Source organism: Copadichromis virginalis, linkage group LG14 (genome assembly GCF_057382275.1).
Source record: "Copadichromis virginalis isolate Kocher_CV1m ecotype Utaka linkage group LG14, C_Virginalis_male_GT1.1, whole genome shotgun sequence".
Classification (NCBI taxonomy): Eukaryota; Metazoa; Chordata; class Actinopteri; order Cichliformes; family Cichlidae; genus Copadichromis; species Copadichromis virginalis.
Window position 1 is genome coordinate 24,746,808 of NC_140631.1, and position 17,424 is coordinate 24,764,231.

Sequence of the window (17,424 nt, forward strand, 5' to 3'; positions counted from 1 at the left end):
CAGTTTAAAATGGTTTAAGAGATTTTTGAGATTGTAGAGGAATGTAAAATAGGAAGTCAGGCCATTATCAACACAGCTAATATGCACTTTTTTCTGACATCATTAGCCATTTCCAGGTATAAAGGTTCCTTTATCAAACAAATACAGGCACACCACTGAGAGTTAAAAGCTGTCAAAATTCTTTAATCTTCAATAAAATGATCAGCGTGGCTACTGTCTCAGGTGTTGCAATAAAGACACCCAGGCATCAATGATGAAGAGGATTTACAAGGTTTATCAAATGGTCGCTGGTTTGATTCCATCTGGAAATACAGTACAAATCCCATTTTAGGTTTTGTCAAGAATGCAATCTCTGCCAAATCAAACATGTGGAGCGACCCGCTTGTGACAAGGGAGTGGCCAAAAGAAGCAAATTATGCTTCATTTAAACTTCTTCAGGAAATCTACTGTAACCACGATGTAATTGTTAACACCTCTTTGCTATAGCTATAGTGTACATAGTGAATTTTAGCTTAAAGACCTGCTGCACATGACTAATGACTAAATAAAAACTGAGAAAGATGAGAATGCTCTATAAACCTTGAATGCAATTCTAGTAAAACAACAAATCTAACCTTTTTGTTGTTGTGTGTAAAAATGAATTAGATCAGCTGCAGTTCTCCCTATTTACTTTTATTACCTTCTCATAGGAGTCAGTAATGGCTCTCTTATAGTCTGTCACTCCCCAATGAGACAGAGAAAATGCCGTACACTGTACACCTTTATGTCAGTGGCTACAATGTGAAGACAGTCCTGCATATTTAAAGGAACCTGCAACACCCTTTTTGATACTGAAGAGTTTGCTGCAACTGCATTATTATGCTCTGTTAACATACTGTTTAAACTGTATAATACTGCATAAAATAGGGAAATAGGTAAAACCTTGAACATTATTTACCAGTTTCCAAAGCATTTTGTTTAGCTGCACATATTTAGAGGTCACCTTCATGTTCAGATAAATTTACAATGAAAATATTACCTTAGCTGAATCACGCTGTGTCGGGATATAGCCATGTCATGTCCTATCTTGTGCAATGCAGTATACTTGTGTGCTTACATGATGTCTGACAATCCTGCATGCCATGCATGACTTGTACTCAAAAAGGCATGAGATTACCAAACAGCCTGTTGAGACTGACAGGAAGTGAGCAGTCACAATATTGGCTGTCGGTATAAGAACAGTTGTTATTCATCTTATTCATCTGCAGAGATTGAATACAATCTAAACAAGAAGTAAAGAGGTGAAGGTGGGAGGAAATAAAACAGAAACACGCTGTATCTGAGTGATGTTTTACATAACGTAGGCTTTGTGCTACTGGCAGCTTGTCCAAGGAGAGAAATGTTTGGACATTATTATTGTCCAGTGTGTTTGCTTCCTTGGAGATCCTTAAAAAATGCATCCACCTTGGTCCCTAATGGACATAAATGTCCATTCCCCAAAAAGTGCAATAAAAATATTATGTATTAATATTTTTTTCCACTTTAAATTGGTCAGTCTTTTAAAACTACTTCTCCCTGAAATATTCATATAAAGTTTTAATTATATTTTCGTTGTTTTAACCCTTTAAATCCCAGTTGTATTACATGAGCGCCCTGTTTTTTTAGCCCCAAAAAACAAAAAAACTAAATATTTTCCCAAAAAAACATTTGAAGTAATATTTGATTGTTATTATAATTAGGCCTTTAGATGGTCCAAAGATTGGCACCAAAATTAATTTCGATCTACTTTTAATTTTTTGTTCCGGAGCCCAAAACGGTCTCCAGGCGGTCAATGCTGCTCTTCTAGGCCGAAAATAGTGCTTCTTCCCGGGGTAAGTCGCGACGAAGAACCGGGGCATGTTGCGTGGGACTCCTTTCTCCAGCAGACACGTGCGATACCACGTGACAACAAATACGTCATTTCCTGTTGACTAAAAAAAAAATGCACCCTCTCATGGTCCTAGGGACCAAAAAATGGTCCCGCCCGATCAGCGGGCGAAGCCGCTGCTGCACGCCGGAGATGAGGCTTCATTTCTGGCAGGTCTGTCCAAGCAGCCCGCTGTTTTCCAGCAGAGGTCAAATGTGAAGCAAGGGCGCCACCCGGTGGACAAATAAAAAAATTACAACTCTAAGGCCTGTAGTCCAAAACGAAACCTAAGCTGGAAACCTGACGATCCCTTTGACCGTAATTTTTCTGGCGTGAAAAATAGCGTTTATAATGGGTTTCAATGTGGACATTTTTGTCCAAAGGGACTAAGGTGGATGCATTTCTGTAGCTTAGCCATTTTAGGCTAATTCAATGAATTTACACCACAATTATAAAATATAATTAAAAAGAAAATTCTTTGACAAATTTGGCTATATTCCACTCAACACAGTGAAAATGGTTTAAAATTAAAAATGCAAAAAACAATAAATGTCCCTAAGGACCTCTGAGGGTTGCTTAACATAGGAAATATGTATTTGTGTTATTATTCTGCAGTGCAAAAAAATTCAATATTTGCTATACTTTTTGATACCTTGTAAGTGTTTGCTGTCCCCAAGTCGTTCAGTGCCTTGAAGAGAAAAATGTTTTGCACAATGTCAATAAGACCTTTCTGTCAAGCCCACTGGACTCACGTGTTGACTTTAACAAAATGACTGAACAGTCTAACTTCAGCTTATGTTCCAACATAAATCATTCCCAGCTGAAATGTTTACCTGACATGCTCTATCAACCCATGACCTTGCCAGGTATTACTTCTATCATTGTTGCTTTGATTATGTATGTCTGGCACACTGCGCTTTGTTATCTAGAACATCAAAATCAGCACGGTTGTTTTTCATGTCATAAACAACACATGGATACTAACACATGTAATCCCCCAGTTTCTTACACAAAATATGCTAGAAATGCTCTTAAAAGACTAAACTACATCATGGACTATAAAATATGTCAGCTTTTCAATACAATACATACACACTCAAAATTAAGACATTTTCTACTTTATATGTCTATTCTGAAGATATCCATTAATTTATTCTTAAACAACAGGGAAACTCTAATGAGCATTTATTTTTTGTTCCTTTGCCTTCTCTATATTAGGACATCTGAATGCAGGAGAGTTTCTTCACATGTATATTCCTGATTGGTTTCAATTACTTGATAAAGGTCATGTGCAATAGAAATTAGAGATCTAATGTAGACCTAATGTAAATACTTTCTTATCATTATTATTGTTGTTGTTGTTAAAAAACATTTATATTTCCCATAAATTGCTTATTTTGACAGAAAATCCAACATCCCAGGAATATGAACTTTTGTTTTCTCTAGTTGTCGTTGTCCCTTGAAGTGAATCTCATATAATCAAACTCATTGTCCTTCCCATCATTCCATTAAAGTCTGGAGAATGAAAAACCTACCAATTACTCTCAGGTTATATTGAAATCCTGATGATACACAATGTTCTTTGCTGCTTGTTAAAACCATTTTGTTTCCCAGACTGTTTTGACAATTACATTTAAATGTTTTATTGAGATAATTTTCATTGAGCCAATTTAGACAAGGCTGGGGTAAGAACAATTAAAGAATAGCATATTAATATATGTACAAGAAAAACAAAGTGTATTGTCTTTGTTTGTAACCCCTAATGTAAACCCCCAAGGACAAAACTATATATTTAGATGCTATATTTCTTTTAATCTATCCATTAAAAGCCAATTCAGCAATCTCTAAGAAAGAATAAAAACAAGACATGCATTGTGTAAGTTGGAGAGGGGCAATGCTAGGCTAAAAGCATTGATTAAGATATTTTACATAGCCTGCTGAAAAAAAACATTATTAGAAAGCCAAACAATGGCTAATTACTCTGCACTAATGTGCAAATGATGCTCTTCAGCAGCACTAAAACACTCAAATCACTGCTCAGCCTTATGACTGTTAGTTCTCTTTTTTTCAATATATAGTCTCGAAAAATATTAAACTTTCAATAATGAAATCATTTAACACTCTTTGAACTACAAATAAGTTTGAAGAATAAAATAGGAAACACAGGTCAAATCTATTACTAGAGATGTATTAACTTTACGTTTGAGGGAGATGCTGCTACAGCCTCAAGGGAGTGAAACTTTCCCAAAATTTGATGTACTGAATTATGAAGCATGAGTGTGTGTTGGAAAGTGTAGTTTCATTGCTAGAAAGCAGTGAGCTTAATTAATAACTCATTAATAACAAATCGCAACACTAGGGAAATGAAGCATAAAAGCATAATAGGAATAAACTAGAACAATGAGGTAATAATTCAGTAGTTTTTGGATTATATTACAAAAAATATGAATACACATTTCCATTTTAAAATCTTCAAGGAATCATAATTGGGCATGTTGATTAATTTCTCAGTGTTTCAATGTAAAAGTCACTTTTAATGCAGTCACAGGTATGACTGAAATGCTTCAATTGATAATGTGAAGGATGGTTCACTCAAGTGAAAAACAGCAAGCACTAATGCTCGGTATTTAGACAGGCCGAGGTGGGGTCTTCTCGCAGAGCGAGAGGTCACAGAGAGATCACAGTGCCAAAAAAATGTTTTCTATGTCATCACTCTGAAAAAAAAATCATCTCCCATGAGGCATGACAGATCACTCACTCAATTATTGTAGCAAGCACCAAAGATGCCTGCTTGCCCCTGCTGAGGCTGCACACCTGGGTCAAAAGACACAGCTGCATCAGTCATGATTGCAGCTGCTTAACACCACGGGGCTCAGCTCAAAGGTGAGTTTAACCCTGCTAAAGAGGGTTCTCTGCAGAGAGCATAATGGCTCTCTTCTGAGAAGCTAAATATACCAAGTAAATGGCCAGATTAATTCCTATCATTAAAATAAGAGCTGTGAATGTCAAAGAGTCCTTCTTGGCATCATTTATGCTTTAAAAGTTGGCTAAATATTCTGAACAGTGCATGAGGGGTTAAGACAGCATAAGACAATGAGATTTAAAAACGTATCAGCAGACTCATATCCACATGATACTATTTGATAAGCTTTTGAAAGCACTAGTATGCAATATTGCAAAGAGTTACACAAAGCCAGTAGAGCCTTTGTTTTGGTGTGAATACATCACCGTGAACTGTTGTCTAGCGTCACTTCAAAGCAATTAGGCCGTGAAGTCTGAGTTTAATTTCGATTAAAACTCCACAAAGTTGTATAACTGCATCACACAAGACATCAGAGCACAGAGGGGAAGAACAGAGAATGTTTAATTAAGCTATTGTTCAATTCTCTGTGAATAATATATGTTAAATGAATACATTCACTAAGAAAAAAAGTGGATGAACTATAGCATGCCGCAGTGTGAAGCTAAAGACCACAACAATGCAATTTTCTTCTTTCTCTCTGATGCTGTTGGTGTCTGCGTTAGTGGCAACTTACACGGCATTATCTTCTTCCTGCTGGTCTCCCTATTAGAAAATAAAATTTGTTTAGGTGCCTTCAAACCCAATTAGTGACCAAGATAGAAGGTTTCCAAAGTGTCACTGTACGTGTAAAAAGGTTGAGGCAGAATCATCGATTTAGGTGGGCTTGATTAAAGAAAAGCAAGAGGTTTTTAGGAAGTAGCATCAGAAGACCTGTATAGTTTGTTTCATGTTTTTTTAAATGAATTGTTTGATTTGAATACTAGTAGGACAGAAATGCTGTTAGACAGTTTACACAATGACACAGCTCTGGTTTCCACGGATAAGTGTCATTCACATCTGTTAAATTGTCATCTGACTGTTGACAGTGGATAACAACCACACAAATGTGAATTGCTGCAGTTAAAGGACACTTTCAACTATAATCTGCTTCACATCCAACCCGACCTGAAATAAACAGAACTCTGCAACAGAGATTCTTTCCATAACACAATGCCTGTTTTTCAAACTCTGTTCAATGAAAATAGGGTCAACAATATACTTTACCTTGTTGGGTTTCTGATATAAAACTACATGACATTATAAATTTGGATATAGGAAGGAGGAAAAATCTGTTAAAATCATTAGAAGTTGTTTGCAGGTGTAAATTAAACAAAAATCTTATGTTTTTAAAGTAAAGGATTTGACTGTTTTCTATAGGTTATAGTTTGTATTGAGACTCTAGTATTTTAGTCAAGTGGTTCAAAGCACAGACTGTAATTAAAAGATGGATATAGCGACCATGATGTCACGCATTAGTTAAGGACGTCTCGTTGTGAAACACTAAGCTGTTTGCCTTCGCCTTTACCATCTTGAACATGATGAGCAAGGGGAGGAGTTGTTTTCACAACCAAGAGTGTCGTGTCCCTGCTGGCCAATGGAAAGAATGCACTTCTGGAGGCACCTCTACAGTGGATCCAGGTTTTTAGACTTGAAAAATTTGTCCATCATTTACATAATCTATTGTTTCTAATAGTATATTGGTCAGGTAAAAAGACAAATGACAAGACACAAAGAAAGAAATGGTTTACCCAGTTCTTTTAATGAGCAGGAGAAGAGGACTGATGGTTTCATGCTGTCACGATGTAATCAAAATCAACAAAGAAGGAAAATCCACACAAGTAAACAGACAGCACTTAATTTGCTCAGGGTCAGAGATGCTGTGAAGGGGGAAAATAAACTCAGAATAAAATAGCAATTTAAAAATTATACAGCAGACATTCACTTAGCAACATGTTTTAAAGAAAAATCCAAGCTCAGGTTAAATATACCTCTGCTCTGTTCATTTACAGTCATTTGATTCAGCTCAGCTCCTAGCACTACATCTAAGTCAGTCACTGTGGTTCCAGGAAAAACCCTGTGAATGTGTAGGTCAATACAGCTCCCGAAACCATGCATTTCATTTCAATTTAATAAGGTGTCACTGTGGTAAATGAGTGTGTCACATGCTGGGAAGTGACTCCTTCAGTCTGTAAGGAATTATCGTGGCTGGTCATGAAGCATACATGGATTTTTAATCACAAATTCTCACATGGAGCTGTTAAAAATGGCTATGTCGATTCTGATATATATCATTTAACCAGATTGGACAAATAATACCTGCAGTCTGACAGGTTTAACCAAAAGAATGCCTTAGTAACAGCAACACTTTTTACTATATCATTTCTATCTTCCAGTCGACAGGAAAGCACACATAAAGAAGCAAACAAGCACAGGGATTCAATAAGAAGAATCAATATACTTTGTCATAATAGTATACTTCACCCGATTGTGCCCCCCATGTGGGTGGCTCACTACAGTTTATCACAATAATGACCCTGTCAAGCATTCACAGAGTTTAAAGTAATTATTTTCAATACAAATGCCTGATCGTGTGGCACGTCTGTGGAATTTACGGGAAATAATTACTGTAAAAATCGGACGCTGTTTTTTTAAGCAAGGACAGCAATGGATTTCTGCTTTCAATTGTGCAATGGTCTGACAACATTCAAAATATAGATGGGTTTGTGAAATTGATTTGGTTTTCTTATGCGTTGCAAAACTGGTCTTTTTTCTGTGAAAAAATCATCAATATCGTGCTTTAAGTTGCCTGATAATCCCTCCTCTATAGTGCAACTTCTCCATTATATTGTCATCCTCATGATAGTTAACATCCATTTTCTAGTAATTCCACTATTTCCAACTTTTCACTCTGCTGAGCTACATTTAAAGCTGTGGATCCAGAAGAATCCAGCAGTGTCCCGTCTGCTCCATTCATCAGTAAAGCTTTTACAATGGGTACACAGCCGTGCTGGGCAGCCAGGTGTAAAGGTGTGGCATTTCCATAATTTAAAGCATTGACATTTGCACCATGGAATATCAAGTGGAGGACACTTGGAAAACTCACACTTTTACAGGCCACATGTAGTGGTGTCCATCCTTTACTCTCCTCTGTGACATGTGGGTCAGCCTTGGCTGACAAGAGTTTTGCTACCAAATCTGGCTTACTCTGGTGACAGGCCAGGTGTAGTGGAGTCCATCCGTTCTCACCTCTTGCATTTACACAACCACCCTGACTCTCCAGTTGGACCAGTGTTGCTTCATGTCCCTTTAGGGCAGCCAGGTGCATGGGGGTCCATCCCTGGATAGTAGTGGCATCTGGGTTGGCTCCGTTTGACAACAGCTGCCTACATATGCCTGTATGACCCTTCAGAGCAGCCAGGTGAAGTGGAGTATTCCCTTTGCTGTCTGCAATGTCAACAGTCGCTCCACTCTGTATCAACTGTCTGACTACTCTGTTATGGCCTTCCTCGGCTGATAGGTGAAGAGCAGTGCACAGACATTTGTCTGTCGCATTGGGATCTGCTCCATGAGTTAGGAGGAGTTTCACGATACTGAGATGCCCGTAGATGGAGGCCAAGTGGAGCGGTGTCCTCCCGTTTGCCTTCTCCTGTTCTACGACAGCTTCCTGCGATTGTCGCAAAAGCAGCAGGCGCACCACAGTTTCATGTCCATTTTGGCAGGCCAGGTGGAAGGGCATCCAGCCGGTTTTTTCCTGGGCATTGATGACAGCACCTTTGTCCAGCAGGAGTCGAACAGTCCTGTCATCGCCATTTTGAGCTGCAAAATGGAGTGGTGTCCAATCATCCTCATCTCCCAGGCTCCCATCTGCGCCATGTTCCAGCAACAAAGAGATGATGTCATATAGCCTGTTGAAAATAAGTTTCATTGATAGAGTACATTACAACTTAAAAATAAAACAGTCCTACACTTCAGAAAACTACATAATGCCACCTCATCAGGATCAAGACAAGCTTGACTTTGCTTAAAAAACATAAATAGTGGGGAAACGTGGACAAATCACTACATTATACTTTTGCAGTGACCCATGCCTACCAGATGTGGAACAAGAGTCAGAGATATCATGAAGTGCATGTAGTTTTGCAATCAAGCAACTAGAGTAGAGACAATGATGCAGTTTTCAGGGATGTTTGGGCAATAGTTCAAGCACACTTAATCACTTAGATGATTTTTTGATCTCTGTGCGTGTGAACACTTTGTTGCATACGTGGATAAATACAGTTTCAGGAAATACATGTTTACTGGATATTTATGCCTTTCTACCAATCAATGCATAAATATTTTTGCACAAATGGGATGCCATAAATAATTTTAACATCAAGATTATTATAACATTTCTCAATATTTGTAAGAGTTTTATAGATACGGTATAATAAAAAGACAATGACAGCGATACTGAATCAATCTTTTCCTTTAGTTCTTAGTAAGAAAGCAAAAACTGTATTTCCCTCATTTTCAGTGCTTCTCTTAAACTTTGAAGAGAAGAGCAGGAAATCTGGTAAACCAAGGATCAAAATAGGCAGTTGTTAGCACAGCATTGTCCCTTAGTTGCTTGAAACTGATCTAAGACAACATACATAGGCTTATACATACCTCTGCAGAACAGCAATAAGAAGAGGAGTGTAACCTTTGGCAGTCGTACAGTTGACTTCGGCACCCAGATTCAGGATGTGCTCGACACTCTCTGAATCACCGCTAGCTACTGTGCAGTGAAGGAGTGTCTTTTTGCCGGAAAACTGTGAGGATACGTGTTCCCTTCTCACAGACTTCCTGAAACTGCCAAAGTCTTTTTTTGATAGCATAGAGAGAATGGCCTCCTTGTCATACTGGCCATCTGTTAAATAAAAAGAAATTTGCATTATACAGCTTAGTCTAATGTTAATGTCTCTATTTGAAGCTTTTGTAAGCCAACTTTTAAAGGGATGTAGAGCTTTTGAGTACTAGTGTTGAAGATGCAGTGCTGTGCAAAAGTCATTTTTTAAAGTGGCTTTCTGAAGGTCTTTTATAGTTTTTCTTTGGACATTGGCTGCTTTTTCACCTAATTTCAGTCCAGTCCATGTACCTGACCATTTTAACACTGACCTATGAATCACTCAAGGATATTAAAGAAACCTAACTCAAGGGATGAACCAGTGTTGTGTCTACACTGTATCTTTAAGCACTTTAAGTTCTAAGCCTGTCATCGCAAAAGCAAGAGAACACATTTTAACATGCGTTAAATAGTATTTTTTTACCAAGAAGCAAGTGTGCATTGAGTGTAAGGAGCAGATGGAAGAGAACATGGGGAGGTGGAAGTATAGCTTGAAAGTCAGTAAAAGCAAGATAGAATACATGTGTGAATACATGTGTTGAGCCTTTTTTTGGCCATGTGCAAAGATGCAAATGTCCCAAAAGTTATAAAGTGGATATTCTGGAGGAAGGCTGTTAAAGGTGGAGTGGCTGCTCAGGAAAAAAAGACACAACACGGAGAAGATTCATGGGTATTGTGAAGGCAGACATGCAAAGGGTTAGACTGATGAAAGAAGGACATGAAATGATCCACTGTGGGGAAGTGAGTATCTACAGCCATGTGTAAAACACGGTTTCTGCCTGGATTTCAGTAAGTGGTGTTGGGGACCTTTTTGAAACTGATTAAATTATGAATGCAGAAAAGTAGCATCAGATCCACCATGAGCCACCATGACTTTAACCCCCCATGAAGTAGTCTGAAAATAATCTAATTGCCAGCTTTTATGAGCGTGACTATGGTGCTAAAAAAAATGCCAGTGTGTTTTTTAAAAAATACCTGGACTGAAAAGCACACAATGGAACACAATCAGTGATGGATTGGCCTCCTCAGAGCCCGGACTTCAACATTACTGCAGCAGTGTGGGATCATTTTGATAGAGAAAAGAGAAAAGGCAGCCAACATCCAAAGAAGAGCTCTGAATGACCTACAGGAAGCCTCAAGAACTATTAAATAAATTACAAGAAAGCTGTCTATGAGAGTTCAGGCTGTGTTGAAGAATAGTGATGGTTGATTTTCACGCTTGTTAGAATTGCAGAAACTCTTCAATCTTTTTGCATGAAGTAATGTATTTTCTGGGTAGGTTGTCAGTCATCCAGGTCGTCGTAGTCTGATAATCTAATTATAACAGACTGTAATAGTGAAAAGCATCCTGACCTATTATTTTAATATTGTTCGCAACACTGGGTCAAAAGCATCAACAACGCATTACTGTCTCCTCCCCTGAACAACAGCTCCTCCACTCTATTGATTGTATTGACTCTATTTGTCAGTGTGAAAGGTGATGGATTTTTTTTTATGTGACGGCACTGTAAGCATCACTTTTGAAGTGTCAGCCCTGCAAAAATTATATTGAACTGAACATTTCCACCATGCTCTGAGAGCTGGTTTACCTGAAGGAGAGACTGACATCTCGGTATTAGTGATCTAAAATGGAAACAAAAGAAAAGAAAAGAAAACAAAGGTTAATGGTTGTGATATCAGTCATCACAAGTGGCTTACAAGCACAATAATTAGTTATCGCGTGAGCTCCAGAGTTAAACAGAGTAATAAAAACTGACCACATTATTAATCTTATTTACACAGAATATTAGAAAAAATTTTTGTGTGTGTGTGTGGGGGGGGGGGGGGGGGGGCACGCTATTTCATGCCTTGAAAATTTGTACAGAACTTCAAAGAAGGGACTGAGACCTACCCTAAGCTAGAAAAATCGTTTTAAATTTCCATTCAGTACTACCATGACTTTTATACTTTTGAAATAATCTGTAGGTTACTAGACTGACTGCCATGAAGCGTCCATATTTTTTCCAGCCATTTTAACCTCTTATCCAGTTTAGGGTCATGGGGGCAGGTGGGTGAGTGGGTTAGAGGTCATCAAAGATAGCCCTTTCAAGTGTTAGTAACATGTCAGTCTAGAGAATGGTGGTTTTCATTTTGGCAGTTGTTGTTTTTTAATGACCCAAATTAGTTTGTAGGATTTTTAACCACAGTTGAGGTGGCTGCTGGATGCGTTCTCCACTAACTCTGTTGGTTAATCTTATGATCGATTTTGTTGTTGTTGTTGTTGTTGTTGTTGTTTTGCTTTTGAAGGAGCCGGGGGTGGCAGAAAACACTTGAAAGCAACTGGCTTTGAGGGTAAATCCTACTAAAACTGGCTCCCTTGACTCCCCTGACTTTTCATTTGGTGTAACACAATTGACATTTTAATCGGCCCCAGATGTACATTGTGCTAATTAGCGAACGCTAGTGAACATTATAGTCAAACTTACTATAATACCACTAATCTGCCCTCAAAGCTGGAGTAGATACAGTGCATACAACAGAGCAACTAGAGTGGAGTCTAAAGAGTGGAGTCAAACAAACCTTTTTCACTGATGAGAACAGCCAGGGATAATTTGCTTTCTGATCCGCATCTCCATTTTTGCCACTGTGAATTGGTCCCGGGACCTTAAAGACTTCGCTCAAAGCCTCCGTTTGCTTCACAAAGTCTGCACACAAACAGCAGAAAGAAAATCTTTGAATTGGCCTGTTCAAGTTAATGTAGTCACCAAAACCCAGTGAGGACTGCCCCTCTACAGCATGAATGGTCATCCAGGAATCGCAGGAGAATTATTTCATAGATACGGTACTAATTGTGGAGAGATTTGCGAACACGACAAATTGGACAAGGTGCAGTTTATGAATAAACATGGAGGTGATTTGTATTCATCAGCATGACTTCTCAAGTCATGAGTGTTTCTTTAAACAATGGTGACCCTGCTTCTTATTATGTAAATGATGAAAACCTCATTTGAATGTATGTATTTCACTGAAGCATTATAATGTGTTCCCTGGGAGCACATCATTGACTTTTGACTTTAAAATTACTTGCAAAGCTGAAAGGAACAACTTGACTATTTGTTGTTTATGCATTTATTTTTCTGAGTTCAAACACTGGTCTGATGAAACTGATGTGCACTAGTAATCTTATTAAAATCCGATTGCTGTGGCTCTGCTCTAGATGCTCGAATGCAAAACTGCACGTAGTGCAGGATATCTCTAAATCTTGTTCCACGTCTGGCTAGTAACCTGGACTGCCCTCTCCAACAAGTTTTACATTTAAAACATTTAAATTCATAAGAAAAAGCCCAAAAGCATCCTTTTGCCGCACCTGAAAACGGTGGCCTCTTCCTGTGATCATCGTCCCAGCACTGCTTCATGATGCTGATCATCTGTTCACACTCAGGAGGCCTCTGATCGGGTATCATAGTCACACAGGGCCTCTTCCCCTGCGACACCTGTAAGAGCACTGTGGTCACACTGCAACCTGCATCCAGATTTAGATGTAGATGAGCACATGCAGTAAGCAGTGAATGGAGCAAAGTGAACCTACTTGTTTGATGGCTTTTTTCAAAGTGTGTGTAGGGCACTGAGCCAAAGTATTCATTTGGGAGAGTGTAATTTTCTTCTTCTACAAATGATTCCTCTGATTATCCCTCTAATGTTTAAGTTCTCACATAAAAATAGCCACACTTTTAACCTCAAAATCCGATTATTTTTCTCTAAAACATTGTGGTTATGAATCCTTAGTGGCTTATTATCAATGTGGTATTGGTCTAGACATACCAAATGAATCATTGTGCTTTTAACATGTTTGTGGGTTTGTGCGTCATTACCATACTAAGCTTACAGACAGTTACTGTCGATATGCCAAGTTAAGATAACAACCTCTTGGCTTTGACTTTACTTTGAAAGCAGTATAAAGTTGATCTAATTCTGTAGGAAGACATCTGGCTTTTCTAACTCGTCTGACTTGCCACTTCAAAATCTTCACAGACAATTGTTTTCTCAGAAGGAAATGTCTAATAATGGAATCATGAGTACTAATTAAGCCAGTTTACCCCAAAGCTCATTTTGGTGACATGTTTTAAAGCTTCTGCGAGTTTTGTTTCATATGTTTCACAATGTTATTCACATCATTTAAGAACTATTTCTAAAAACACTGAAATGAAATCCCTTCATGTTTATGCAGTGTTACATAATTCCTTTCTAAAGAAACGCCTATTAATCATGGAATGAAGATGGGATTCATTTCAAATGAATAATTTCCTACCTGCATACGGTTTCTGTTGTGTCAGAATTTCCCACATCACAATTCCAAAGCTGCAAATCAAAGCAGAAGGAAGCACTTCAGTCCTGGCGTTCTCATTCTGGCATACTGTGTATTCATTGAACTTTGTGGATGTCCTCCTCACACATAAAAGGCATTGAAAGCTCTTTTTTGTTCAATGAAAAGCTTTTCAGCAATGAAAAATAAATAAATAAAAGTGCAAAAACGAGTGAGTGATATACATCTAATATGTCCCTCTGACTTCTGAAAGATTAAAGTATATATATTGTACAGCAAGGTTACACTGTGTGAAGTGTGAACTGTGCGCTGAATCAGAAAAAAAGCTGTGATTCTGATGGTGCAATTTCAAAAACACCCTTGGCAAGTCACCTGTAAACATCAAAGGTAGTTCCTGGAGGATCGGGGGAGTGAGTGAAGGTCTCTGGAGGAATGTAACTTATGTTCCCTCTAGCAGCCAGACGCTCCATGAACAAGGTCTTGTTCATGCCCTCCTCCCAGTGGATTAAACCAAAATCTGAAATCTTAGTGAAAAAAACCACACATACACACACACACACACACACACACACACACAAAACAAGAATAAGACAATGTTATCGAATTAAAATAGAGCGCTCTGCAGAGCTCAGAATAAGCCAGGAGTTCATTTTAAGTTTCCAGAAGTTTACTGACCTTGATGTGGAGATGATCGTCCACAAGGATATTGGAAGTCTTCAGGTTAAGATGGAGTAGTGGAGGTTTCATGCTGTGAAGGAAATTCATGCCCAAGGAGGTCTCATGAATCATCTGAAACTTCTTCGGCCACATCAAACTGTGACTGGCTAGAAGATTGTTCAGGGACCCATTACTCATGTACTCCATCACAAGTGCAGTCACTTCACTGCACATGCCATATATGGGAATTATGTACTTGAATTTCAATTTGGCTATGCTGGACACCTCCTCTATTATTTTCCTGGAATAGAAAAAAAAGGCTGTGATTTTATTCGAATTTTGAACTTTGACCACTGGAAATGTTTTCTGTGAAAAACATCAAAAGTAGATGTGGTGAGAGCGATGGATACAATGAATCCAATAGTTTTTGTACAATTCAAGATGAAGTCCGAGTCCAATAAGCATTACCAAATGTTAGTTTAATCTTGAATTTGTTCCAGTTCACTGATATTTGCCTTGGACAATATACTGTTTACCTTTTTTAGAATAGGTAGTGATGAATCTCTTGGCTTAAGCCATGTTAATTCTGTAGTTGGTTAATGTTTAACTAATACATATTCACCAATCAGTTGTCATGTCTGGTTCAGAGGAGCAGAAATGTGTGTGATTAATCATAGCTGTGTTGTAACAAGTCCACGTGGTGTTTCACATTGCATTGTTCTGTACAGCCGTTACACTCCTACTGCCAAGTCTAAGTGCTCCCTGTTGCCTGTGATGGTGTTAATTTAGGCCTTCAGAGAGTGCGTGGTGCTATAATATAGTGGGGTGGGATTCGTTGAAAGCTTTGTCATATTACAATAAGATATCCTGGCATCGCAAATGCTAATTAAACGATAAGCTGTGGGCCTTTCCTTTCTATAGACCCAATATTCTTCAAAGTATTCTAACAATTATAACTTAGTTCCCACCTGTAAAAGTTGTTTCCACACAAGGTTGTGTCAAACGTTTTCAACGCACAGTTTTCCCGCCAGAGCTTGACCTTGACCTGGTACACCTCACCAGATTTGGATTTAGCCACCTTGATCCAGTCAGCCTCAAAATCATCCTTCTGGAAGTTCCTGAACTGCCCAGGAGCTCGGTCAAGGCGATCCATGAGTGCAAAGCTCCTCTCTCACACAACCCCTCAAAACAATCTCAGTCTCTAATCCTTCACATCAACAGGGTTTATCTTCCAGATCAACATTGATGAGCAGCACCGCAGGAGCTTGTGTCTCACACAGGGAGAGAAAAAGCCCAAGAACACAGACACACTTTAAAATAAGTGGAGCTAGCTGTGTGGAAGTTACGAGGAGTGACATCCAAACTAAACTACACTCCAGATCTGTGGGCGGAGCTGAGCTGAGTTGTAGAACTTGTTTGCTCTGCAATGCTGCAAAGCTGGTTTTTAGCAGCCGAGACTGCTGTCATTGCTTTCGGTCAATAGTGAAAGAACTTTTTCTTTCTCCTCTGATGCCAAGTTGCGATAATTTTTACATGCCAGTGCACTCATGTTATACCATTCTGTTTAGTGTGTCTGTCAAAACACTAAAACCACCAGAAGTAAGGTGAATGAGACTGAACACATCACTGCAGTGGTCTGCTGGGGGACCTGCGGGTCAAAGAGGTGGTTTTATTATTATGGCTGATCACAGTAACCTTACTGGCTCATGATCCATTCACTTTAACAAGGCACACCACTGACACATATAGTTGAATGGCTCAGTTGCAATCTGAGTTGAAGGATATGCCCATTATTAACACACACACACACACACACACACACACACACACACACACACACACACACACACACACACACACACACATACACACACAGAAAGCTTTCACATTCTGCTTGCTTGTGCTTTTATTTAGAGTTCACTCTCCTGCACTGGTGTTCTTATGCCTGTGTGCCTGTGTGTCAGGTTGCTCAGACATCAGTGCTTCCAAGGCGTCTGCAGGTCCCAGTCCACTGTTGCATAAGAGACACTGATTAGACGATATTCAACAGCTCTGCCACTCAGTCTGAATCTCACGCTCCACCTCTCCTCCGAAAATCTGAGCCAAAACCACACCTGAGTACTACAATCAGTTTTTAAGATCAATAACCCATCAGAACCCCCTACAGTAATGTAATCTGGTGGCTCTGCTTTGCCTTGGGAATGGTTTGACTCAATTTTTCCCCTTAGCAGGGAGGCTCAATGCAACTGCAACTCAGACAAGGTTGATGGGAGTGTTCTCTTCAAATTGATGATGCCTCCATCCATATGATGTACGGCATTGATTGAATAGCTGTGATAGCTATGAAAATTTTGTCGTTATAGACATACTAGACAGTGCTCTGTACTGCCACCATAAAAAGACTAATTGAGGGAATGTGTTTTCAAAAAATGTTATTCATTGTTCCTGCAGAGCTCCAAAGATTTGAACAATCATTTTGACACACACTGACCCTGGAGCTGTTTCGGCAGCATGTGGTGGCCCAGCACCTGGAAAATCTCATCTAACTCATCTAGTAGGCGACGTTTTGTCACAAAGCTCTACTCTCTTTTTTTAAAGCTTATTCTTTGTTCAGGCACTTATTTTTTAGTTATTCATTTGTTTTTTAATGTGTTGGGCACTGAACTGCACGCCAGCTGGTTTCTCTGAGATTAGATGTGAAATCAAAGACGGTGTGCAAACTCATTAGCAAACACCTTGTCTTTGTATGAACTTCAAGTAGAGGACACAAAGTGACTGTCAAAATAAGAAATAATATAAAAAGTTTGAAAACAGTCATAGTCATAAGAACATGATGTGTTTCTCATTTAAAGTTCAAAATTACCTGAAAC

At 38.8% G+C, this 17,424-nt stretch overlaps 1 protein-coding gene across 1 annotated transcript; it reads right to left on the reverse strand.

The window, feature by feature from the left end:
- Positions 1–6,469: 6,469 nt before the first annotated feature.
- On the reverse strand, positions 6,470–15,909 carry ankk1 (ankyrin repeat and kinase domain containing 1). The gene is made up of 9 exons (XM_085430070.1): positions 15,523–15,909; positions 14,573–14,855; positions 14,270–14,421; positions 13,883–13,932; positions 12,941–13,096; positions 12,154–12,278; positions 11,184–11,217; positions 9,378–9,618; positions 6,470–8,632 (listed from the first exon to the last, which is right to left on the reverse strand). Exons 1-9 carry the CDS (start codon positions 15,705–15,707, stop codon positions 7,591–7,593), a joined length of 2,268 nt encoding a protein of 755 aa, XP_085286196.1. The 5' UTR covers positions 15,708–15,909; the 3' UTR covers positions 6,470–7,590.
- Between the last annotated feature and the right edge of the window lie 1,515 nt (positions 15,910–17,424).